General features: G+C 30.4%; 1 protein-coding gene across 1 annotated transcript; it reads right to left on the bottom strand.

Moving 5' to 3' along the window:
- Positions 1-625: 625 nt before the first annotated feature.
- On the bottom strand, positions 626-25,063 carry LOC129975012 (uncharacterized protein CG3556-like). Its single transcript, XM_056087874.1, has 9 exons — positions 25,023-25,063; positions 22,334-22,491; positions 20,876-21,050; positions 17,995-18,114; positions 16,585-16,804; positions 14,679-14,935; positions 7,277-7,449; positions 4,393-4,588; positions 626-810 (listed from the first exon to the last, which is right to left on the bottom strand). The coding sequence occupies exons 1-9, from the start codon at positions 25,030-25,032 to the stop codon at positions 626-628; spliced, it is 1,494 nt and encodes a 497-aa protein (XP_055943849.1). The 5' UTR covers positions 25,033-25,063.
- Positions 25,064-26,421: the final 1,358 nt, after the last annotated feature.

The following is a 26,421-nucleotide window of genomic DNA, read 5'->3' as shown; positions in this document are numbered from 1 at the left end:
CAAAGTTTAAAAATGAAAAGTTTTTCTAAATTTAATAGATTTAGAATTAAAAATGGAAATTTTAAAGGTCCAGAATTTCAAAATTCTTTTCAAAATTTCCATGGTTCTGAATCCCCCCCCCCAAATAAAATAAGAATACAAAGATTCTTTGGAAACTTAAATGATCCTGAATCATTAAAAAAAGGATAAATTTTAAAGATTGTTTTGAAATTTCAATGGTTCTGAATTTCCAAAGAAGCACAAAATTCAAAGATTGTTTTGAAATTTCAATGGTTCTGAGTTTCCAAAGAAGCACAAAATTCAAAGATTGTTTTGAAATTTCAATGGTTCTGAATTTCCAAAGAAGCACAAAATTCAAAGATTGTTTTGAAATTTCAATGGTTCTGAATTTCCAAAGAAGCACAAAATTCAAAGATTGTTTTGAAATTTCAATGGTTCTGAATTTTCAAAGAAGGATAAAATTCAAACATTTTTTTTTTTTGAAATTTCAATAGTTCTAAATTTTCAAAGAAGGATAAAATTTAAAGATTCCCTTGAAATTTCAATAGTTCTGAATTTTCAAAAAAGGATAGAATTTAAGGATTATCTTGAAATTTCACTGTCTAGTTTTTAAAAAAATAAATATTCAAACTGTATACTTATATTTGGAGTCCGCTTCTTCTGCTAGTTGCATGATTTCAAACAAAGTGATGTTTTCTGGCACTCGAAGCGATAAAGTGTGGACAATGTCCTTCTCGTCACCGATGTACAGGGAATACTGGACACGCATTTTAGGGCCGAGCTTATTTTTCACGTCAAGTGCTGAGTCACCTTTAAGAAAGTAGCAATATTCAATCAAAATTAAAAAATTGAAATATTTATGAATAATTATGTATTTGAATAAATCAAGAAGATTTTTGAATTTTATTTTATTTTTAAATTCGAAATGAAAACAGTTTTACACTAATTATCAAGAAGATTGTTCAAGAATAACCTGAACTTTATAATGGAATATGTAATTGATTAAAATGTTACAAATTTGTGATTTGCTGTACAATAAGGTGGATAGTTTCGCAGATATTTGTAACGGATACTGAATATATATCAATTTAATGAACTCGGGCATTGGCAGCGAATTTGACGACAAAAACAAAGTTTTCGAGGCTCAGGATTTTTGAAGATTCTTTATTAGTAGTCAAGACAGGGATATTTTTCTCGAACTTTCGATAATTTCTCACGGGAACTATAAAAGCAGAAGCGCACACCCGTGGTATAATAGGATGGAGTTCTACAAATGCTGCATTTGTGTAAGGTCCCACAGCGTGTCGATACTTGTGTTTCGTACTTTTCTTTAGAATAAAGCTCCATAATCTCTTATCGAAGTTGTTGAACTTTTCAAAGTTTTATTAATACACTTTAAGTTTTAAATATTTAACTTTCATACCTAACAGCTTACTATTTAATTCATTTTAAAAATTATATGATAAGAATTATAATAGTATAATTAAGTAAATGGATTCAATAAATTTTTCAAATATCGAGGGGATTTTTGGCTAAATCAATATAATACATATTGACCCCTCTTCTAAAAATGAATAACAGTAAGATATAATTGCCTTGTGAATATATATATGTAATGATATTTTAATTCTAATTTCAATTTAATTAATTTCCAAGATTTTATCTTAATTTAGCCCATAGTCACTTCATTCTAAAATATTCTCTTATTTCGTGATACAATTCCACTTTCACTACTTAATTAATTCAAGAGAGCTTTGTAAAATTGCTCAATTGGTTAAAAACCTCACATTCTCACGCTCTGCGAGAAGGGATAGAAAAATGTCTAGTAAGCATATTCTTTTAAAAAAAGATCCCTGTGTTTCCTTTACTTGTGATTGACATGCGTCAGAAATCCCTATCAGAATCTTAATAATATATTAGTATTGTAAAAAAAAAATTCCCTATCCATGCCTTATGTTATATAAGACGAGGGATAATTTATTTCGCTCTTTTTTTCGACTTCTGCTTTTATGCCGCGCTGTGGCGGACGTGACTTGTTTGCGTCTCTGCTTGTAAATAATTATGCTTTCCCGATGGATAATAAAATTAATTTAAAAATGTAAAAAGTCTCTCCGCTGTCTTCAAATTGAATTCTGCTTCCCATAAAATAATACACACACACACACACACACACACATATATGCAGTTTTTAGTTTTTCTCTCATTATCTTAAAAGTATTTTTAATTTTCTGCATGTGAAAAATGCAAAGAGAAAGTATGTAACTTTTTGAATAAAGAAATAGATATTTTGTTAAGTCTCCAAGTTTAACATCAAAATATTTTTAGAGTTAGGTCTCTCTGTCGGTTTACGAATATGATAACTATTAAACACAACTACCTACAAGCATGAAATTTGCTACGTGGCGTTTCACAAAAGTTTGCCAATTTCTATCAAATTTTAAACGAAAACCTGTATCAGGAAATCTGTTTGTTCGTCCTTTCGTTTCCATAAGAACACGCTAACAAAAACATACTTAACTAGGTGGATCAAATTAAAGATTTAACACAAGAACATAAATATTTGTCTCGATCCTAAAATGTGGACTAGACCATCTATCGGTCGGCATTTTTTCGAGTATTTTATTTGGAAAAATGGAAAACGCCATGATTTAGATAAATGAAATTTATCTAAGTGGTCTTATCCCTGTAATGGTCAAATTTTGGACAAAATCAGTGGAAACGACGAAACTCCAAATCTATACTCAGTCTTTTTCTCTGTACTAAGAAAAGCGCTGTGTTAATGTGCAACAGTGTCGAAAGAGAAATACTCCTATTGGTTTTTTTTTATCCTTTATTGTTTCATAACTTTTGAAAATGTTTTCCATAGTCTCTTTTACTTTCTCAAAAACGAAATATATGAAGAGAAATTATTGAAGTCATCAAATTCGATCTGAAGTTTTTAGCATGTCTCTAAATTGATCCCTTATCCGGAAAACTAATTTTTGTACTTATGTTTCTCTCTATCTGTGAACACGGTAATTCAAAAACGATTTGAACTACATGGTTGAAATTTAGTATGCGGTCTCCACTCCAGTTTTATAGAGTTTTATTCAATTTTGAACGAAATCCACTCTGAGGAAGTCTAATTGTCCAGTTGTCTGTATATAAGTTAACACAATAAATACTAAACAAAGAGAGCCAGATAAATAAAATTTGTTCCACATTTTTAATATTTAAAGCATAGATATGCATCAGTTTGGAGTCAAATCTGTCAGGAGGTTAACTGTCTGTCGGTCTGTATTTTTATATGCATGCAAATGCGCTTGCATAAATTTTTGAGTTAATGCAAACTTATGAAAATTGGTATATGATTTTTGACTACAATTGTAATTGGGTGTCATATTTTACTTTTAATCGATCGAAAAAAAGATGTCCAAAATACACATTCGGTTTTCTGATATTTTGGTATTAACAGCATTCCAGAGATTAGTCAACAAAAGCAATTGCCAAAGATTATCACTTTAAGGATGTGACTAAGTTTGGAATAATTTTTTTTTCTTCAAAAAACGTTCGAAAATAATATTTTTAAATATTTGCATAAAAAAAAGTTGAAAAAACATCTATGTAACCAAAATATACCAGTTAAAAACCAGTTACCAATTAAAATATACCAGTCGTAGTTGAGAGTTTTATAAAATGATTCGCTTAAAATTTTTCAGATAGCTTAAGAAATATATTATCTTGTTCCTGAATTAAAAAACAAGTTTCATTTCTATCCATTCTTTAAATATTAGGGTTCAATTGATAAATAATACGGAATTTTTTAAAAAAACTCCCATTGTGGAACACAAAAACAACTAAAATAGTTCTAAATGGACAGATTACTTATTCTGTAGCTGCAGACCATATTGGGAAATTATTATATCAAATTTGAATAAAAAGTATGCAATGGATCTTAATTTGTGACATATTTCGTAAGAAATTCTAACAAAGATTAAAATTTGAATTAATAGTCTAAAGATATAAAATAGCATTAAAAAGTAAGTAACTGCAAATATAAAAACCTATGTACGTTTCCAAAAATAGACTTGGAAAAAAATTCTAACGATTTTGTAAAGAGAATCTGTTTAAACATTAAAAAATATTAAATAAAAAAAAATTTCATAATATGACAAAAAAATAGACTTAGTCACCTACCGCACTCATATCTATTGTTCAGCAATGGTAACGATTAATTAGATACAAGTACATTTGGTACAGAATATGCGAGAAAGTTTTGGGGAGACCAATCCCTAAAGCTTCCCTTCGGAACATATTTAGAAGGAATAAAATAAAAGAGATAAGAGAAATGAAAGATTCGAATTAATTAATGGCAATATGTAAGTACACTCAAATTTTCACTGTGTGTTGTACCTTGTGATCCACGTTGTAAACCAACAGTGCAATTGATGCTTTTGATATCTGCGAGACAATTCCCATTCAAAACGGGTAGAATCAAGTACGTCGCTAAAAAGTCCACGGATGTCGAATTTAAATATTTCATCAAATAACTGACTGCTCCGTTAAGATTCCAGTCTTTGCTGTTTTCTTCTGCAGCTGAGATTAACGCCTGTAAAAAAGTGATTGTTTAAGCATTTCATCAATTTAAATATGAATGAATTTATAAACAAACATTTTTAGATACTTTTTAAATAAAACTGTGGATAACATTAGGTATCTATTTTTATCCTTATCCATTTGCTAATTTTTAAACCTTTAGGCATATAGTTCCAGTTGAAAAGATATCTTAACCCTTTCCAGGGCTGTGGGAAGTATGCTTCCCACCCAATTTATCAATCTTTGTATGAAATTATGTATGTTGGCATAAGTTCTGACAATTTTTTTTTCAAAGACAGAAACTTAGATGCTTCAGTTCTTTATCTTACACAAATGATGTGTTTTGATTTGTTACTTAATTATTAATTAACCAAATGAATTAATGAATCAAATTAAATTTATCTAATAAGCTAAATGAATCCCTTTTCTTATTCTAATTTCAAGCCTAAAAATATTTTAACATATGACTAGAAAAAAATGGCCCTTTAATGGGTTAAAGTATATGATGAGATATTTTACGTTGCTTCGTAAATAAACCCATTCCTGAAAATATCGCGAAGTCTAAATTTTTGTGTAGGTTTCTTATCCCACTAGTCACATTAAGCAAACATTTTTGGCACACTAACATTTTCAGTTAAAAAAAAAAAATCATTCTTTTTATGACGAGGTTGAATATCACTATTTTCGACGTTTCAAATTATTTCAATGGCTGTTTCGCTGAAGATTATTTACCATCATACCCCATTTTCTTTGAGGTAGCCTTTTATAATTTTAAAATAATGAAATTAAAAACTTTTAACTCGTTACTCAGCTTTGATCATAGTAGTATTTAACGTTTTTTTGTCATTAAAATGTTAGTGCGTCAAGAATATTTTTCTAAATTTTTCTACAATCTATTTAGATTTCATATTTTTTCAGCAAACTATTTTTTTTGACTGAAACAGAAATAAAATATATTTCTTTTCGTTGCTTAAAACTTTTTACAGCTAAAACTATATACCTGTCAAATGATATAGACATTAATTGTAGTTTCGAGATTCATGTGGACATTGTTTGCATTCATTTAATATTAATCAAAATGCACAGTTTAATGAGATAAGTTTTCATTAAATTAAATAATGATTTATTGCATATAAGACTCTAAACAAACTGTCGAATGTCGTCAAACTGACGAAATAAACTGTCTGGTTAAATAGTTAAGTAAAATCGTAAGAAACGATAATTAAAATACGCGAACAAAACTGTAAGCCTTTTTATGTTTTGAAGTCGCATTTTTCCATCCTATCACTTATTGCTTATAAGGAAGCCATTTACAATCGATGCAAATATGATAAACATTGTAATTGATTAAATCCTCTACAAGAAGTTTTATTTAAAATAATCATCTAAAAGCGATCCAGCTCGACTTAAGATGCGATCGCCAACGTTGAATTTTTGGCAAATTTTCTCAAAAGTGACGATCCTGACAATTTTTTTGCAACGATGAAATACATTTATATTATCCTTACTCTATTATTTTAATATTACCCAAGATGGCGGAATTTTGGGCAGTTGGCGCAATTTCAATGCTTTTGGCAAGAAAGAGTGTTCTACTTTTAAATTTTACAGACGATTAATACTATAAACCGAAATAAAAGGAATCAGCATTTTTAAACATTGAAAGGCAAACAAAATATAATAAACAAATAACTCGGGATTTTAACGAAACTCCATGTTTTAGACCACCCTGAGTTCGAAAAATACATATTTGGGAAATGTCTGTTTGTCTATGACAAGAATAAAAACTGAGTTAAAATGATGAAATTTGATATACAACCTTTACACTAAATTTGTAGATTTCTGTCACATTTTCAGATAAATTCTTTCAGCAGTAGTATGTCTGTTCGAATATAATTTCACGAGATAACTACATAACGAGGAGAACTACATATATAAAATCCTTATACAGATTTAACATCTATGGTGAGACACCTATCAAATTTTGAGGAAAATCCAATAAGGTGTTGACCGTCCGTCTGTCGGTATGTACTTTCAGTCACATATAAATGCGATAACTTAAATATGTTATATATAATTTAATATGTGATTTTCTGTCTAAGATTGTAATTCTGTGTCAAATTCTAGTTTCAATCTATTGGGAAAAATGCATCTGAAACACAAATTCTGTTTTCGGATACTATTAGCGCATGTCGGGAATTAACCGCCAAGAAACTCGCCAAGAATCCTATTATAAATTTAGTAAAAATGCTAAATTTTCGCCAAAGTTTAATATTTTGGGATTATTGTGCGCGAAAACCATGCAAGACGTCCCTCGAATTACGCTTTTATTACAGAATATGCGAGAAAGTTTTGAGGAAAACACTCCGGTTGGTTATACTCTGGGTTGTTATTATTATTATTTTTACAAATAATACTATACAAGCTAAAATATAGCTTATTTTTAAAACTAATGCTAATATAGCTTATTTTTAAAACTAATGCTATACAAGCTAAAATATAGCATTAAAAATAATGCTATATTTTTTAAAACTAATATGTTTTTCTGAGATTTTTTTGACAAATTAGCGAAATCAAGGAAATTCTTGCCTTTTAAATGATGGACAAGTATTAGAAATCTGCTAATAAAAAAAGCCCATGAACAAGTTAATATTTTGAAACGATATTCAATTAAAAATGTGTGAATTTTAATTTTTCAACTCACTTGCGTAACGATGGCACTCGTGTAGATATTGCCAAAGCTGCCATCTTCGAGCTGTAATTTCTTGAATCTTGCTATAGCTTCCTCGTAGTCCTTATCTATTAAGGATGAATTGGTGCCATTGTGCGCAATGGTTTCGACGCAGGAAAATGCCATGACAGCTGCAGCTTGAACGTCTGCAAGGGATAACAGAATGCATAAAATATTTCTTGACAAGAATCTTATATGGCAAAATGATCAAAATAATTATTTGCAAAGAAGTATTAAACTTTCAGATTAGAGAGACTACACTGATATTTATTTCTACTAGTTTATATATGTTGCTCGAATGAAAATAAATAAACTGTGTTTTAAAACTATTTTCAAAAATATATAAACTGTTTTTTATGAGAAAAAAACATTGCATAGCTTAAAATTCTCTTGTCGCCCTCAATTTTATTGTTGGTTAAAATAAGAATATCGTTCGCATAAAGTTGTTTTTAAATCTCTTACCTTTTCGTAAAAATGGACATTACACCAAACAATTTTTAAAAAATGCTGAAAGTTAATTTTTATTTTCTCGTTAACGAAATATATAAAGAGTAAGTATTGTAATCGTAAAAGAACTAAAGGAGTAGATGTTTTTGTGAATCTCCTTACTACAGATTTTTCCAAATAAAAATAATTTTTTTTTAAACATTCATCTTTGGACTTATGTCTGTGAATTTCACAGCTCAAAAACGCTTTAAATTACATAAAATTTGGATATGAAGATTATATCAAATTTGTACATTTCTATACGATTTTTTTAAATTCATTTTTAATCTCTCCTGCATAGTATTTCTCCAAATGGACGTGAAGATAACTGTTATAAAAGTAAAGAATTATATAAATAGAATTTAATAGCATTTAAAGTTTAATAGTTTTAGCATCTAATGTGAATTATTATGAAATATTAACTAAAATCTCCATAGTGTCACTTATGAGCAAAATCTGGGGGGAAATATATTGAGTAGTTTGTATTTCTATAGCGTGCAAATTGTTTGTAATTTTCACTTCTGAATATTTACATTTTTAAAAAAATATGTGGAAACATCATAAAACAGCTGATTTCAAATTTTTGATTTCTAAGATATTGAATGAATACTGCAAATAGAATATTTGGAAATTATAATTTTTATATGTATGTTTATTGTTATATTTAGATCATAGGTTCCCAAAGTGGTCCAGGTGGACCCCCAGGGGTCCATAGGAGACCACATGGGGGTCCACAAAGATTTGAAAAGAAAACAGGGGTTCACAAGTAGTAAGTGGGGGTCCACGAAAAAGTTTCTGGTTTTCATAATAAAGAACAAAAATTTTGGCTTGGATTTACCTATCAACGTAGATTTAAAAGAAAATCTGATCAAATATAAAGCGGACATTGCATACTTAACAGATTTGTTCATAAAATTCAATGATGTTAACTTGCAGTTACAAGGGGACAGCCTTAATTTAATAAAAACAAAGGGTGTAATTTCGGCTTTTCTTGGTAAATTGAAATTAATGAAGCAAAATATTAGTCGGCGTGAATTCTCCCAGTTTCTGCACTTGTCACAGATAGAATGTCTTGATGAGGATATTCAGACATACGCTCAACATTTAAATACCCTGCATGATGACTTCAAAAATAAATTTGAAGATATTCTGACGATGGAAATACCACCATGGATCATAACCCCATTTGATGAAACGAAAGAAGCGAATGTGGTATTACAAGAGGAGCTACTTGAGCTCAGCACCAACGAGGAACTGAAGGTGAGATTTGAAAAAGGCTATCAAACATTTTGGGCGCTGGCAGAAATCCCCGAAAAATATCCTGGGCTGTGGGAAATTGCGAGAAATTTTTGATAGCGTTTCCCTCGTCATATCTTGTCGAAAGAAGTTTTAGTGCCGTTACCAACCTGTTAACAAAAAGAAAGGAGCAGATTGAACATCACAGAACGGGGAGATTTGAGATTGCTTCTTACAAAACTGAAGCCAAATATTGATAATTTGCTGTCAATTCATCAAGTACATCCGTCTCATTAAAAGTAGGACTATTTTTTATTGTTGATTTACATTTCAGAGTTCATTGTTGATTTTTTGTCAATTGTTGATTGTTTGTAATAATAAATGTTTATAATTTTGTATAACCACAAGTATTATTTTAATAAATAGGACACAAGAAAATGTGCTACTTTTTTTTTCTTAACACCCCCAATTTAGGGTGATATTTTTTAGGAGTTTTGGGAATACAGTAGAAATGTAGCAGCAGGGGGTCTACCGAAAATAGTAAAACTTTGAAAGTGGTCCAAGAGAAAAAAAAGTTTGGGAACCTCTGATTTAGATGAAATAATCGTGTGTAAGTTGAATAGTTTTAGCATAGTAATTAAAAATGAATCAGTTTCATCATGTATTTAAATATTTTGAGTCTGAAAAAGATTAAGTTAATTTTAAAAAAATTAGATATCCTTTTCCTATTTAAATAATCTTTCACTGCATAATATTTTCTTTATTCTCGACTTTCATATAGCTATTATGTCAGTCTGAATACACAAAATATTCGAAATTCCTACTCTAATCGTCATCCTAACAATAATTAATTTTAAAAAGTTTTATACAGGCATATTTTTATTAAAAGCGCTTTAAATGAAATAAAGAATTAGATTTTATGTTTCTAGGTTTCATAAATGCGCTACTGAAATAATTGAAAGAAATCCAAACTTTTGTTTGATTTTTAGGCCCTATTAATAATCTTAATATAAGTAAAAGTCATAGTGGCTGTATATATATATATATATATATATATATAATATAATGTTTTTCAAACAATTTCAACCAAACTTTACACAACTATTTATTAAGATAAAAGAAAAAAACTTTTGAAAGTGCAAAAATTAAATTTTTAATTAATTAAAAAATCATCGAAATTATTGCTACTTTTCTGCAGTTAACTTCGGAGCAAAAACTATTACAAGAAATATTTTAATACCATCTTAAAATTCGATGATATCAGTTCTATTTTTGCACAAAATTTCTTTCAGTTGTTATTAATTATAAAAAATTTAAAACCTTAAAAGTAATATTAACTCGAATTTACCACTATTTCTTTAATTTCTCTCTATTTTTTAATACCTATGTTGTACGAGGTTCCCATTTGCTTCAAAGCGATGCCTGGAAATTGGTCTAATATCAGTCGTTCAAACGGGAGCTAAGAAAAATAAAACTCTTGCTATCAAAGGAAACAGAAGTACGCCAATAGCAATCGCTTTAACGTTTGAGATATCAGCCCAGATTTCATCTGTTTCCCACTAAAACATCGAAGGAAATTACTTCTGAAAATTCTACACTAACATAATTTTAATACCTTTTTTCTATTATATTAATTTTTGAGATATTAACCCAAATTTCGCCCATTTCACGCAGAAACTTCCCAGGAAGTTAATCCTAAAAATTCTACGCTATCACAATTTTAAAACCTTTTTAACCTACTATCAAAATTTTAAACTTTTTTATCTTTTTAACAATGCCGGATTTTATTTTTGTGCAATTTATCTTCAGTTGTTAGTAATTCTTTAGAAAATTTAACGCAGATGATTTTGAAATGAGGAAATTTTTATATATTCCTTTGTTTTTCAAAGTTAAGACTTTCAACTACCATTCCGCTATTTTTTTCAAATTTTTCTATTATTTAAAAACATTTTTTGACATAGATTTTCAAGGGCAGGGAAATAGTAATTTAGAAGCAAACGAAAGTCAGTCCATGAGTCCGATATAGCAAAAGTAAAGCTTAGCGATCGAATGAAGCACATTTCAACGGCAGCAACTGGTTCAGGTTATGAGAAATAACCAAAACACTGCTTTTTTGTATAGTATACTAGAAAATGTTTTTATACCACTATAGAATTCAAAATTTCCACTTTTCAATGGTGTGAATATTAGTTTTACTCAATTATTTCAATTAATATTAATTTTTAAAAAAAATATTAGTGCAGACGATTTTGAAAGAAGCTTTTAGGTACTTCTTTGCTGAGCAACGTTAAGACCACTATAAGAATACTCTACCACAATTTTTTACTTTCTCTCATACGTAGTATAGAGAAAGTATAATAATCGTCAAAAAATTCGAACTCGAGATTTTGACGAATCTCCACGTTTTAGACTTTTACGAGTTCGATAAACAAGTTTTTGGAAAATGTCCTCCATCCATCTGTCTGTCTGTGACAAAGATAACTCAAAACCGCTTTGAGATAGGCAGATGAAATTTGGTATAAGGTCTTTACATAAAATTTGCAGGTTTCTGTCAAATTTTGAGTAAAAATCTGCCTCTGTTCAGAGAAAGCATGTCTGTTCGGCTGCTCGAATTTAAGATAACACAATAATTGTAAAAAGAAGAGAGCTAGATGGATAAAATTCGGTACAGAGATTTAACAAGAATTAGTAGAACAAGCCATATTTTGAGCCAAAGCCAATTACGAGTTGAGTGTCTGTCGGTCTGTACTTTCAAAAACAGGCAAAAACGATAATTCCAAAATACAATGAGTTAAATATTTGTAATTTGGCAAAGGATTTTTACGACTATAAGTGCAGTTTTGTGTCAAATTTTTGTTTCAACCGATTGAGGAAAATGTGTCTAAAACAAAAATTCGATTTTTGGATATTTTTAGCACATGCCAGGGATTGATGGCCAAATTGCTCTCCAAGGATGACACGACAGATTCAGTAAAAACTCTAAATTAATGCCAAAGTTAGTATTCCATAACTATTTTGTGCCAATGCATTGTAAGGCGTTCTCTGTTATGATTATGAGAGATCATCAGAGTATGTTAAGATCATCAGAGAGTATGATCATCAGAGAGTATGATCATCAGAGTATGTTAAGATCATCAGAGAGTATGATCAACAGAGAGTATGATCATCAGAGAGTATGATCATCAGAGAGTATGATCATCAGAGAGTATGATCATCAGAGAGTATGATCATCCGAGTATGTTAAGATCATCAGAGAGTATGATCATCAGAGTATGTTAAGATCATCAGAGAGTATGATCATCAGAGTATGTTAAGATCATCAGAGAGTATGATCATCAGAGATCATCAGAGAGTATGATCATCAGAGATCATCAGAGATCATCAGAGAGTATGATCATCAGAGATCATCAGAGATCATCAGAGAGTATGATCATCAGAGATCATCAGAGAGTATGATCATCAGAGATCATCAGAGAGTATGATCATCAGAGATCATCAGAGAGTATGATCATCAGAGATCATGTTAAGATCATCAGAGAGTATGATCATCAGAGATCATGTTAAGATCATCAGAGAGTATGATCATCAGAGATCATGTTAAGATCATCAGAGATCATCAGAGAGTATGTTAAAATCATCAGATCATCATCAGAGAGTATTTTAAGATCCTCAGAGAGTATGTTACAAAGTTTTAGAGGGACCAGTCCCGTTGGTTCTATTTCGCTTTTAGGCTATTATTTATTAGATGTTTTTTTTTTTAACCACTTAACTGTTTTATTTTCTTTACTATTTTCTTTGCTTAATAAGATGACACCTCCTATTTTGGGAATATTTTCTTATTTTGATTCAAATGGAAATCCATTGATTACTTGACTTATCTATGTATTCGAAGTAATTTTCGTATTGAATTATAATTATTATGAATGGTTTATTTTTTGCTTGCAACTACCAAAATTCGATAAATCGATGCACGTATGACACTCGGGCAAAACAGTTAAGCGCTTAAAGTTATGTTTTGACGTTGGCTGAATGCGAAACATAAGTGTACCGTAAAAATTTAAACGAAGCCTCAGAAAGTAAATCTCTCTCTCGTGTGCAAGTAAAATATTTTTGTTTCAACTTTTCAAGAACACGAACATATGCAAAGAGTTGTTGACAGCGCATATGAAAAAAAAAAAAATCTAAGAGAAAATTTAGAAGTAGAGGCGATTAATAATTTGTATCGGAAAAACTATTTTAATAAACCATTTTTATACTACTCTCTTGCGAGCAACATTTGTTATACAATTATAACTAATTTCTAGAGAAAATCAGGTTTTGACGATTTTTGAAACTGTCAGCTCTAAAGATATTGCTGATATTTTTTAATTAAAGAAATGTAAGATAATAAATGGATTTCGTTTCATTAAAACTGCAAGAAGACAGGACTGTAGGCGATAAAAGGATTATGATAACTTAAAGAAAAGGAGTTTTTATATTAAAAGAATAACGCATCTAAAGGTTTTAATCCCAGACATCGCCGGGTGTATCACCTAGTATTAAATAAAATATTCTTCATTCATGTACATTCTAATTTTAAAAAAAATAATCTTTTCCGAGTCTTAAAACTGATTAATTAATGAAGCTCCGAATTTCTTAATTTTAGGTCAATTAACATCCGCTTAAAAAATGAATTATGACGGAAATGGTCTTTTAAATGGTCTAAAATAAGGACATTCAAAGCTTCATAACTCAGTTAGTTTTAATAGAAGAAGTGTGAACATTTAAAAAATATATATTAGCATATCAAGAATTTTTTTTTTATTATACGTTAATAGAACTAAAATTTTTATAAAAATATAAATGTTGTAATCTTTTGACTATATTTTCATTAATTCAAATAGCATGAAATATAATGCTTTGTATCCTTTAATGAGACCGCGGTGGCCTGGTGGTAAGGTCTCGGCTTGTGAGCCATAGGTTTGAAGGTTCGAGACCCGATTCCACCGAAGAACCGTCGTGTAAGGGGGTCTGTTGCACGTTAAATCCGTCATGCCAAACGTCCTCCCGCTGGTGTGGTGCGGCGTGGAGAGGGGGGTACCAGCTCAGGTGTCGTCCTCGTCATCTGACCGCAGTTCAAAATGACGAGGTCCGTCCCAAAATAGCCCTAGTGTTGCTTTACAACGGGACGTTAATATAACTAAACTAAACTAAACTTGTAACCTTTAAAGTACTTTTTTAATTTGAAGTGATTGTCTATCTCTAATAGTTAAAAAAAAAAAAAACAAGCCATAGGATCACGATTAAAACAAATTCTAAAAAAATGAAATAGTATTAAAATATACCTACAAATATTTCCTAATATTTTTTCGTTTTCCTATCATAAATAATCAAAGCGGGTTTTCCCAAATTATACATATATTTCCTACCTTACTTAACATTTTTATGTAAAATGAGTTCTTTATACATTCCAAAGGAGAAACAAACACTTATTACTAGTATCCGATATTCGTAAAATTTTAAAGTAAAATTAATTTAACTCCATGAAAAAAAATATACATTTTCCAATACTCACGATTTTTACCGCCATTCATAAATATCAAGAATGAATCTCAAGAGATGCACATTTCATGCAATCAGCTTTAAATAATTGTATTAAAAATGAAAATAATACCTAAAAGAAATGGATATTCCGAATCGCTGTTCAAGACTTCACTGAGATCATTGGTGGCATTGACTGGCAAAGTTTCGCCGGCGTTGCAGAGAGCCAAATAAGACACAGGGCGATTAGTTAAAGAAGAAGTTTCAACTTTTTCTTTCAGCAGTTTCACCAAATCATACCCGTGGAAGTTGTAGGGATCTTGGCAGGACGCGACCAGAGCATTGACAAACATACTTAGTTGATTTGCCGATAATGGATCCGTTTCATTTCTACAGGGGTGTATAAGTTGAAATAGTTATAAAATTATTTTACTTCAAAAATTGTCAAATTCAAACATTCCAGAGTATTTTTTAACCCTTTCTATGGCTATGGGAAGTATGTTTCCCACAAAATTCATCAATTTTTGTGTGAAATTATGTAGGTTAGCGTAAGTTTTGACAAATTTTTCAATAAGACAGAAACTAAGAAGCTTCAATTCCTTATTTCAAACAAAATAGTGTGTCTTGATTTGTTAATTAATTATTAATTATTAAAATTAATTAACTAATCAAAAGAGCTTTATCAAAGAGTCAAAATGTATAATTTTGCTTAAGCCAATTATAATGTATAAAAAACTATATATTAATGTTTTACTTCTACATTTATTTTTTACCATTTGCTTGGCGCAGCATGGCCAAATATGGCCCTTGCGCCACTAAATACCATAAACAACAACAACAACAGCTTAAGCCAATTAAAATCCTAAAAATATTTTAATATACCATGACTAGAAAAAAATGGCTTTTTAATGGGTTAAACTGCAAAAATATTTCAGTATATTTCGTATAATAAATTTTAACCGATGGATTATCGGTTAAAATTTATCATCTATCATCGGTTATCATCTTAAGATTTCAACAATGTATGTTCCAAAATGACCACTGTTATGATTAAATTATTTAAAGAATTTTGAGTAATTAAAAGAATTTATTTCTTTTCTGCAGTTAATATGAAAACTGAGAACTGTTATAAATATTTTTATAAAATTAGAATGAAAAAGATCTGTTTAATAATAGAAGCAAAAACAAATTAATAAATAAATAAAAGGTCATATATTTTGATTAAAGAAAATTCAAAATTTGAAAAATGTTAAGAATCATTTATTAATTTAATCTTTAATAAAAAAAGGATTTCAAAGTTGATTCCAAATTAAATTTAGTATATTAATTCATTAACTACCTAAACAAAAATATAAATATAGCTTATATAACTAAAATATTTCTTAATATGTATTATTCCTGTATTATATAACTAATGTTTGCTATAAGATTATATTGTATATTGTATTATTTTATTTGATTGTATGCATGATAATATTATATAACATATGACATACATTAATTATGTGATTATATTGTATTACATTATATTATTATATGTATGATATAATATAACATACATATAACTAAAAACTTTCTTAATTGTATTCTCATTAGTAGTATGTATCAGTTAATTGCAATGAATTCAAACTGAAGAATGGAATTACAGAAATGTATTATGAAATGCATGCAAAATCTTAAAATGTTTTTTTTTTTCGATCTTTGAAATAGTATTTCTAAGTTTGAAACAACATTATATTATTCACACATTTAAAAATCAATATATATTAGAAATGGTGTATAGTTTACATTATTATATGATTCAAATATTGCTGGAGTCACATTTTTTCATATATCATATTCAAATTTTATATATCCAAAAAAAATTAAGGAATAAATTAATACTTTGCAAGAAATAATTTTTTTTTAAATAAATACTTTACCATCATTAACAGAAATGTTTTCGAATAATATTATTTGATTTGATTAAATTTCCGCAGTATTTTTTCATTATAAAATAATTTCCTAACATTACTGAAAGTGGTCGCTTCGATATTTACCTCAAGAGAGAAGCCAAGGCCTGAACTTCCAGTTGTTTCACCATCAGATTTCCTTCTATGTCGATCCCCGTAGCATTCTTTTCGGTTGCTAAACTCAAAGCTATAACTCCCCTGTGAGTGTTTTCCTGCCAACCCGATGCGGCCGACCACTTTTGCTTCAACCATCTTATTCCCTCGAGTCGACTGTCATCCACTCCTGGAATCGCAAAAACTCCCGTTTCTAAAATATAGAAAGGAATTTAAATCATCGGTTCTTTTTATTCTTTTCCAATATGAATGCATAACATTTCTTCTGAATGAGCCCAATTAAAGACAAAATCTAATAGTATACAGTGTTGTTTTTGCTTTGCTGCATCGAATAACTTCAGCAGGCAAGAATATTAGCAGGAATAATTGTAGCTGGTAGGAGTAATTGCAGAAGACAGGAATATTGGCAGGAGTAATTGCAGAAGATAAGAATATTGGCAGGAGTAATTGCAGAAGATAAGAATATTGGCAGGAGTAATTGCAGAAGATAAGAATATTGGCAGGAGTAATTGCAGAAGATAAGAATATTGGCAGGAGTAATTGCGGAAGAAAGGAATATTGGCAGGAGTAATTGCACCAGGCAGGAGTAATTGCAGAAGACAGGAATATTGGCAGGAATAACTGCAGCAAGCAGGAGTAATTGCAGAAGACAGGAATATTGGCAGGAATAACTGCAGCAAGCAGGAGTAATTGCAGAAGACAGGAATATTGATAGGAATAACTGCAGCAAGCAGGAGTAATTGCAGAAGACAGGAATATTGATAGGAATAACTGCAGCAAGCAGGAGTAATTGCAGAAGACAGGAATATTGGCAGGAGTAATTGCAGCAGGCAAGAATGCTGGCAGAAATTACTGTAGAGGGAAAAATATAGAGAAGGATAAATGCAGCATGCAGGGATAACTGCAACGTGCAAGAATATTGGCAGGAATAACTACAGCAGGCAGGGATAACTGCAGCAGGTAGGAATAACTGCACTAGGCAGGCATATTGGCAGGCAAGTTAATGGCAAGAATTTGGGGACACGGGTATTATCAAAAGACGAGGGAGTTCCGAAAGAGATGGTGAACTAATCTCGATAATCTACGTATTTGATGCTTTTGTCAATTACAATACATATTTGTATACGATATAAGCAGTATATAATTAAAACTAATATAACTGGAATTTAAATTATATTTAATTATTTTGGAAATTGAAATTATGAGTAAAGAAATTATGCAAGATCAAAATAAAATTCATTTTTTATTATTCTTATTTTTAATTCACCTTGAATATTATTCTATGGTCAGTCAAAAATTTGTTCATCAAGTTATAATTTCGATGCTAAAAGCAAAATTAGTTAAAAATTAAGTGAAAGTTAAAAAAAAAAAAATTTAACATACCACATCCATTTTCGTCATCTCCATCATAGCAGTGCTTTATTCCATCACATACTTGTGATTGAGGAATACATGCACCACTGAAGCATTTGAATATGTTCTTCTGAGCACACAGAAAATTTTCTGAAAAATTTGTTATTAAGATACTTTATTTACAAAGGCATCAGCGTGCAACATGTGATGTGTATGGAAAACAAAAATTAAGTTTAAAAGTTATTTTAAGTTTTAAAAAGTATATCGAATTCACAAAATAGTAAAATATAGTTAGTGATAATATTTTTAAGAAAGCGAGAAAAAATTTGTAAGGAGGTTCTCGAACTTTAAATTAGAAGCCTCACAATGCTTTAGGCTTAATTTTTATGTTTTCAAATATAAAAGTATTGTTCGAAAAAAGATTTTAGCTGATCTCTACCTTCCTGTGAGAAAAACACATTTTTTTTTAATTATACCTCTGAACACTATCATTCAAAAATGCTCCAAGCTAGATGGATGGAATTTAGTCTTTATACCAAATCTGTTGATTTCTGCCAAATTTTGAACGAAATCCGTTACTATGAAGTTTGTCTGTCCGTCCGAATTCAGTTGAACACCATAACTACAAAACGTACAGAGCCAATAAAATACAGTTCACAATTTTAGCACGCAGATTGTAGATTCGATCACATCCGTTTTAGCGGTATGAGACGCGTTAGGATAGAACCTGAGACCTTTAAGTTAGCAGTCCAGTAACGATCCGATTTTACCAAAACAGCTGTTCGGGTAGAAGCGGCTTATATGCAATTCACCACAGTACTCTCCCTCCAGTGAGTCGAAGGGGGAGACGAACGATACTGATGTTGAGTAGTGATGTATTGAGTTATTATTATTAGTAGTAGATGTTGTCTTAATGGGCCTGTACCCAGTTTTTGAATAGCGCCAAGAGTTATGGCGAGCGTGTGTGGGTGATAATGGGCCAAGTGTGTCTGGCGACTTTGGATTGCTGCGTCACGCGAGTCTGACGAATTTAGTTTTTTTGCTGCGTCAAGTGAATCTGACGACTTTGGTTGCGGGTAGATGGTGCCACAACAGCTGTACGAAGGTTGAAGGTTCATTGTCCGAGGTCACCAATTTAGAGGTATGGGATGTGCTAAGGATAGAACCTGGGACCTTTAGGTTAGCAGTCCAGTAACAATCCGATTTTACCAAAACAGCTGTTCGGGTAGAAGCGCTGTTATTGGCTTATATGCAATTCACCACACCTTCATCTGTCCCTCAATACATTCAACTGTACGCGTACGCGATGGCTATTGCGACTTAACGTAATGAAATTCGGTCTAGCAATTAAAATTGCTGCTCTGTATCGTAATTTTAATAGGCAGACAAAAAGGCGACCGAAATAAATATCTGGTTTTCTGTACCATACTTGGAAACTCACAACTCGCATGATTCTAACACTGGAAATAAAAATTTGAGCTCTCGTCACGTTCATGACCTTCCTCAAAATCGGTAATTTTTATGCGGATGGGAAAGGAATAAAATTTTTATCAAGAAGTTTCAGAGAGACCTCTCCAGACGTTTTGCAGTTATCCACTCCAGTCTAGGAATTATATTGGCTCGTTCGTGAACACCATAAGTGAAAAATGAAACGAGAAAGATGGTTGAAATTTGGTGTATTCTATTCTAAGTTATCTTAGAATTATAGATTTCAATCAAATTTTGTAGGATGGCATTCAGTAGAAAATATACCTCTCCAAAGTTGTAAATTTCAATCAAATTTTGTACGATGGCATCCAGTAGGAAATAATCTGAATCTTCAGAAGAGAACATTTCAATCAAATTTTGTACGATGGCATCCAGTAAGAAATAGTCTGAATCTTCAGAAGAGAACATTTCAATCAAATTTTGTACGATGCCATCCAGTAGGACATATTCTGAATCTTCGGTTCAATCAAATTTTGTACGATGCCATCCAGTAGAAAATATTCTGAATCTTCGGAAGTGTAGATTTCAATCAAATTTTGTACGATGACATCCAGTAGGAAATATTCTGCTTTTATAAAATTGTAGATTTCAATCAATTTTTGTATAATGGAAGTCACTAGGAAATATGCATCTTTGTCTGTCCGTCAGGATGCCTATAAGCCCGATAATTAAAAAAATGCAGTAAATTGTGTGAATCGAATTTACAATATAATTTTAATAGCAGAATTGTTGATTGCATTTCGGAATTTATAGCTCCATTCCTTCTATTAAGTGTTCATGAAATTTAGTTTCGTTTCATTAATTACTTTTAATTATGGAGGCCTTAAAACAGAGAAAGTTATTTTATGACTGTCCTATATTAGCCGCATTTGGTGACCAGCAGGTTTGACTGGATTAGTTGGTGGAAATTGCCCACTAAATTTTTTTATGTTGCTTGATCTTAATAACATCATCCTCAAAGCATTTTTAAACATTAAATGTTGATAAATATTTAACAGGTAATATTTTAAAAGTTTTACACCATCCTACTCATCGTACTTTGGATTCGTCCTGTATAGTTAGGCACTGTTTTTAAGATAGAGGCGGAAGGATAGGTAATTATTGTTGACATACTTGTATGTAATGACTTTCATTTAAAATGAAAGTCGAAATCGATAGAGAAATCGATAATGGAGAATTAATTGGAATCAAAAAAATGATTCTTCGATTTTGCTACATATCTTAAATACATAAATTTTTCGATATTAAAGCTTCACAAACCTATCGTATTTTTTAAGTAGATATAATAATTTTCATAATTAGAACAACTTTACTATTGTTAAGTGGTTCGGGAATTCATATATTCTGGAAAAATGTCATATTGTTTCACTTAGCGATATTAATCACTTGGTTTAAATATCTAAATTTAAAAGAAATGACTCACCTCCTCGATATCTCATTGAGAACCTGCTGGTAAAGTAGTTATAGTGACTCATCGTAAATGTTACTGTAATATCATCAAATGCCATAACAGGCTGCCAATTAGATTCTTCAGGGCAGAATGTATACTTTTCATCTCTGTTTGCAATAGAAACTTCTACTTTTGCGTAAGAGCAACCCTAGAAGGAACGAAAAATTCGAATTTTTATTTAGCAACGTAGCAGATTTGTAATATTTTTAACTACATATCTTCGTCTAGTTTGATTCCTTCAGCCAGTGTATTGTTCGTGTAACTCATTATTAAGTTTATGGGGGAAGCCAGTCTAAGAACCTTAACTTGATAATAATATCGAAATTGAAAATTATGGCCCAGAAATCATATTTCAGGAAAGAAATTTTTTGATCAAGACGTTAACATTGGCAGAAATATAAGAGTGAAAAATCTGATGAAACAACAAAATTGGTTTGAGTTTTATTGCAATATTGCTTTTACAAATTATACTTGAATAAATGTTAAAACGTTCACTAAAATTCAAGAAAAATTTTAGGAAACAAATTTGATATTATAGAATAATTAAATTCCTTAAATTTTAAAATAATGTAAAAAAAAAGGTTTTTGTGTAGTAATTTGCTTCTAAAGTATTGAGAATAAACGCTAAGATTTCAATAAATTTTTTAAAAATTAAAAATTTTAAAATCAGTATTTAGTGAACCTCTATTCCCTGAGAAAGAGCTGCGTACCAAATGTGGTAACTGCAGGTCTGCTCAGTAGAGCATTTTGATGGTTTTTGATTGGACAGTTTGTAGAGAGTATGACATTTAAAAATTTTATCGTTTGAAAACAACGCAAATAATTTCTGGACACATAAACTCTTTTCGCAATTTTTTATTTCCAAAATTTTGCATTTTTTACTCTATGACGTGTTTTATAAAGATTTTCATTTAAAGAGAGAAAATTCAAGAGAAATAAATTCGACTAAAATGCTAGAACATTTGTAATTAAAAAAGATTACAAACTTAATACAAAAAAAGTAATTAAATTTTTTTTATCAAATTTTGATTTTTTAATAATAATAAGTTATGATTTGTTCAATGAAACAAAAGATAAAATTACAATCAAGTTAAATCCAACACCAAGATAATTTGGTAAAATTAGCTAAAGATTGAAAAATAAGCTCGTTTTCTTTGACTTTTTTGTTGCATTGTGTCCTATATGAAATCGTTGCAACAGTTTATCTAAAACTACAATTAAGAAATTGGCAATTGGCAAAACAAAAGAAACATGCCTGTACATATAATTTCTTACTCGATACATTTTTGTAATCAGGGTAAAACTTTGTATTCAGCCTGTACATTATGCATGAAATATGCTATTAGAAGCAAAAAAAAAAAAAAAAAAAAATGAAAAATAACATAATTTGAGAAAAAAAAACTTAAAATAAAATATTCAAAACTCATTTACCCCACTAGATGAATAAAATGATTCCATTGTCAGATGAACATAGCTGTTTGCCGGAACTATAATTTTCCAGCATCTCGAATATCTGGACTCATGTCTATCAAATGAGATAGTTCCAGAAGCTGCACTTAGATGGGTACAACTATCACCGGAAACAACACCTGCATAAAAGAAATACATATATACATTTTTAAGAAATTGCCATTTCAAAATTAAATCTAAAGTTTAAAAATTCCCTGTTATTTCGGAAATAGCTCCTATAACATTAGTTGGACTATTGGTTGCTGTAACAGTGATTGCAATAACTGTTATCGTTTACTGTAACACTGATTGCAATAACTGTTATCGTTTACTGTAACTGTGATCACAAGTTTGATAACTGAACTTCTCAAAGAAATATTGCGTTTGAGGGATAATAGTATAAGTGGCGTGCATTTTAATGAAACAGTTCTTCAATAAGTAGTTTATTTTTTCAGATACTGTCTTGTTGTATTTCAGTTTCTTTTATCTCGAAAACTTCCAGAAAGGCGATTTTGTTATCTTAAACTCTGTGGACAATCGGCAGAACGGGTTTTGTATTGTTACACGATTTTCCTTCCAGCATTTTTGGGTTTCCAGTTGATCCTAGATGAGTTGTTAGATATGTAGCGTTTCGGTATGAGCGAGGATAGAACCTGGGACCTTGTGGTTCACAGCCGAGTAACAAGACCACAATACAAAAGCAATTGCCCGTGTTTCGTAGCTGTTAACTGGCTTATAAGCTATTCACCACAGATGCATGGGTTTTAAGTGAGTAAGCCAAGCATCCGTGCTTCTTCTTGGTAATTGATTACCTTTTTATTTGCTCTGGATGTAGGCAAATGGCAACAATATGCATTTAAGAGTTAAATAAAGTAAGAGAATTTTAAATGAAATATCAAAGATTAGGAATTCAATATATTCAGAGTTGAAATCGCATTCCGCCTAGATAAAATTTTTGAAATAAGAAATCTGAGAAAAAGGTTACAAAAGAACATTCTTTTAAGTAAGAAAAAAAATTGAGTGAAATGCACTATCAATAACAGGAAAAATTATCTCTACTAATAACAAAGTAGAATGTGTGTGCCTGTAGACGTTCTAAAAGCCAAATTGCTTGATCTATTGAAGCCAAATTTTGCATAAATATACTTTGAAAATAAAAATGTGCACACCAGAGAGATTTAAAAAAAAAAAGCTTTTATAAGAATTTAATTAATTAAAAAACAATAAAAATATGAGATCTTGAAATTTTTTTGAGATGCCTCCAAAATTAATATTGCACAAAAGTGATTTTTATACCTTTTAATTTGTCTTTATTAGTTTAGTTACAATGCATTTCTCCTTCAATTTTAGCATCTTTTAAATATATATTATTGAATTAACAACAGCATATTACATTGCTACAATGAAATCCAAACCTTTTAAATTTTTGATCAACTATTTAATAGCGTTTTTTTTTTTTTTTTTTTTTTTTATTGTTGGTGTTGGAGACAGTTAAGGAAAAAAGATTTCGCTGCAGTTTGCATGGGGAATAAGTAAGCATCGTTCCGTGAAAGACAAAAGGTAATTAGAAGTTCGATTATTTGGCAAGTTACGATTTCAATGGTATTACGATGTTATGTGACTTCATTCTATTAGAAAAATTTATTTATACAATAAACTGATGAGTTTAGCCATATTAACGTCCCGTTTTAAAGCAACATTAGTGCTATTTTAGGACGGACCTCGTAATTTTAAACCGTGGTCAGATGACAAGGACGACACCTGAGCTGGCACCCCCTCCCTCTTCAAACTTCCACACCAGGGAGAGAATGTTTTGCCCCGACGGAGCGTGGCACCAGACGACGGTTCTTCGATGGAATTAAAATTTCGAGCCTGATACCTTCCGGTTCCGAAGCCGAGCCCTTATCATCAGGCCACCGTGGCTACAAATAAACTGATGAGATTCTAGTTTGTATCCCTGGCTTAATGTATATCATAATATGATTCTTAAAAATACTTAATTGAAGGAATCTTTAATTAAAGTTATGTAAGATTTAATTGAATTAACAAATAAATACCCCAGGAAGTCTATTAGATTCTAAAAGCGATTAGTATATAATAAAATAATATAAAGGAACTTCCTTTCTAAAGGAATCTCAGATTCTATTAATCAACTAAGTATATTTAAAAGATTTAATAAGAATTTTTTTTAAATTTAATCTTATGTTTTAGATTAAGACATATTTTAATATTCACTATTTTAAAAAATAGAAATATTTCGGCTTTCTTTTATTTTATTGTATCAAAATTGTGAATTTGTTTTCTTTAAAAACTAGTCAAAATCAAATGAAATAATTACTTACAGAATTTGAAAATCAATACCAGAATAACGAATCCCAAAAACTTGAAAACATTCATAACTGAAAACTCTTTCAATTTCAGCTCTTATAATTGATTTAATTTTCAAATGCGTCTGAACATTACTTTATGAGGTTCAACATCTACACTAAGAAAGAACAGCAAAGCTTTTAAGCTAAACCTTATCTGAAAACAAGAGCTTGAAATTCTTAAGCTGTGAGCAATGCTTATTTCCTATCGAGGCAAAACCATTTCAGACTGCTATAAGCTAAATCAGGCTGCAAATAAAAGATAAAGGATTTCAGGTTCTGTTGATACATTTTAGACTACATACCAGAATCCATCCAGCTTCCGTTCCATTCCAGTTAAAGAAATATTCTATCCTTTGAGGAATTTTATCCAGAATTCTTTCGGCATTCCTGAATTATCATGTTCATGCAATAGGCAAAAATCCTTCTAGATAATTTTATCAAAAAAAAAAAAATGTTATACAGGCCTTCAATTTAGGTGTAACGATTGCAAATCAAATTTCATCCGTCTTACTTAAAAACTCGTCTCGTTTTTGATGACATCGTCAGACATTTCACCGCCACCGTTGACAAAGCATTTGAAAGCATTGTTTCAAAAATATCCTGGAAGTTATGTCAGCCATAGTAAACAGATCAAATTTCTTGCCGTATATTTTTAAATCTTTAATCTCTTGTTGATACCAGTGAAATTGTTTGATATTGCTGATAAAATAAAATTCAGTAAATAATTAAAAAATTCAGAAAATTTCCTTTTTAGAGAAGTAATAATTTGCTCCAAAAAAAAAATAATCAGACAAAAATTGAGTGCCACGGTGAACTTGTGGTAAGGTCTTGGCTTCGGAACCAGAGGGTTTCAGATTCCAGACCTGATTCTACCGAAGTGCCGTCGTGTAAGCGGGTTTGGTGCTCGTTAAATTCATTGGGGCCAAACGTGGTGTGGTGTGGAAGCTTGGAGAGGGGATGTCAGTTTAGGTATCGTCCTCGTCATTTGACTGCGAAGGTTCGTCACAAAATAGCCCTAGTGTTGCTTTAAAACGGGATGTTAACCCTTTAAAAGGCCATTTTTTTCTACTCATGGTATATTAAAATATCTTTAGGATTGAAATTGACTTAATAAAAGTGATTCATTTAACATTATTAGATAAATTTAATTTGATTAATTAATTTGGTTAATTAACAAATCAAGATAGATCATTTTGTGTGAGATAAGAAACTGAAGCATCTTAGTTTCTGTCTTATTAAAAAAATTGTAAGAACTTATGCCAACCTACATAACTTTATTCAAAGGTTGATGAATTTGGTGGAAGCATACTTCCCATGGCCCTAGAAAGGGTTAATATAATTAAACTAAAACAGATAAAAATTTAAAGGAGATTTGAACTTCTAACTTGATCTATAGCAGCACGATAATGTTTCAGGTAATTTTGATTCGTCTGTCTTCATTTTAGTTTTTAAATTTGCTCTGAGTTATATAGCAGAGATAATGTGCAAATAAAAATAAATGTATTGGATATTACTTAACCCCTTGTAACTATATATCTAATAACTAAAACGGAAAAAAATATTGTTGTAAAACAGATTCGAACCTCTAATTCGAAACATCATCACATGAGAATATTTCAAATATCTTTAGATTGATAATCAATCCTGAATTACAACTCTTGTTGGAATTATCAATTGCTTAACTATAGCAACAATAGTTGA

The sequence above is a fragment of the Argiope bruennichi genome, chromosome 1 (genome assembly GCF_947563725.1).
Source record: "Argiope bruennichi chromosome 1, qqArgBrue1.1, whole genome shotgun sequence".
NCBI classification, from domain to species: domain Eukaryota; kingdom Metazoa; phylum Arthropoda; class Arachnida; order Araneae; family Araneidae; genus Argiope; species Argiope bruennichi.
This window is presented reverse-complemented; position numbering and strand designations above follow the sequence as displayed.

Bases quoted from the DNA above. Each gene is read 5' to 3' on its own strand.
- LOC129975012 (XM_056087874.1), bottom strand. The intron at 21,051-22,333 runs GTAAATGAGTTT...CGTTCCTTCTAG, and splicing joins CATTTTATTCATCTAGTGGG to GGTTGCTCTTACGCAAAAGT. The intron at 4,589-7,276 runs GTGAGTTGAAAA...ACTTTTTTACAG, and splicing joins CGAGTGCCATCGTTACGCAA to GCGTTAATCTCAGCTGCAGA.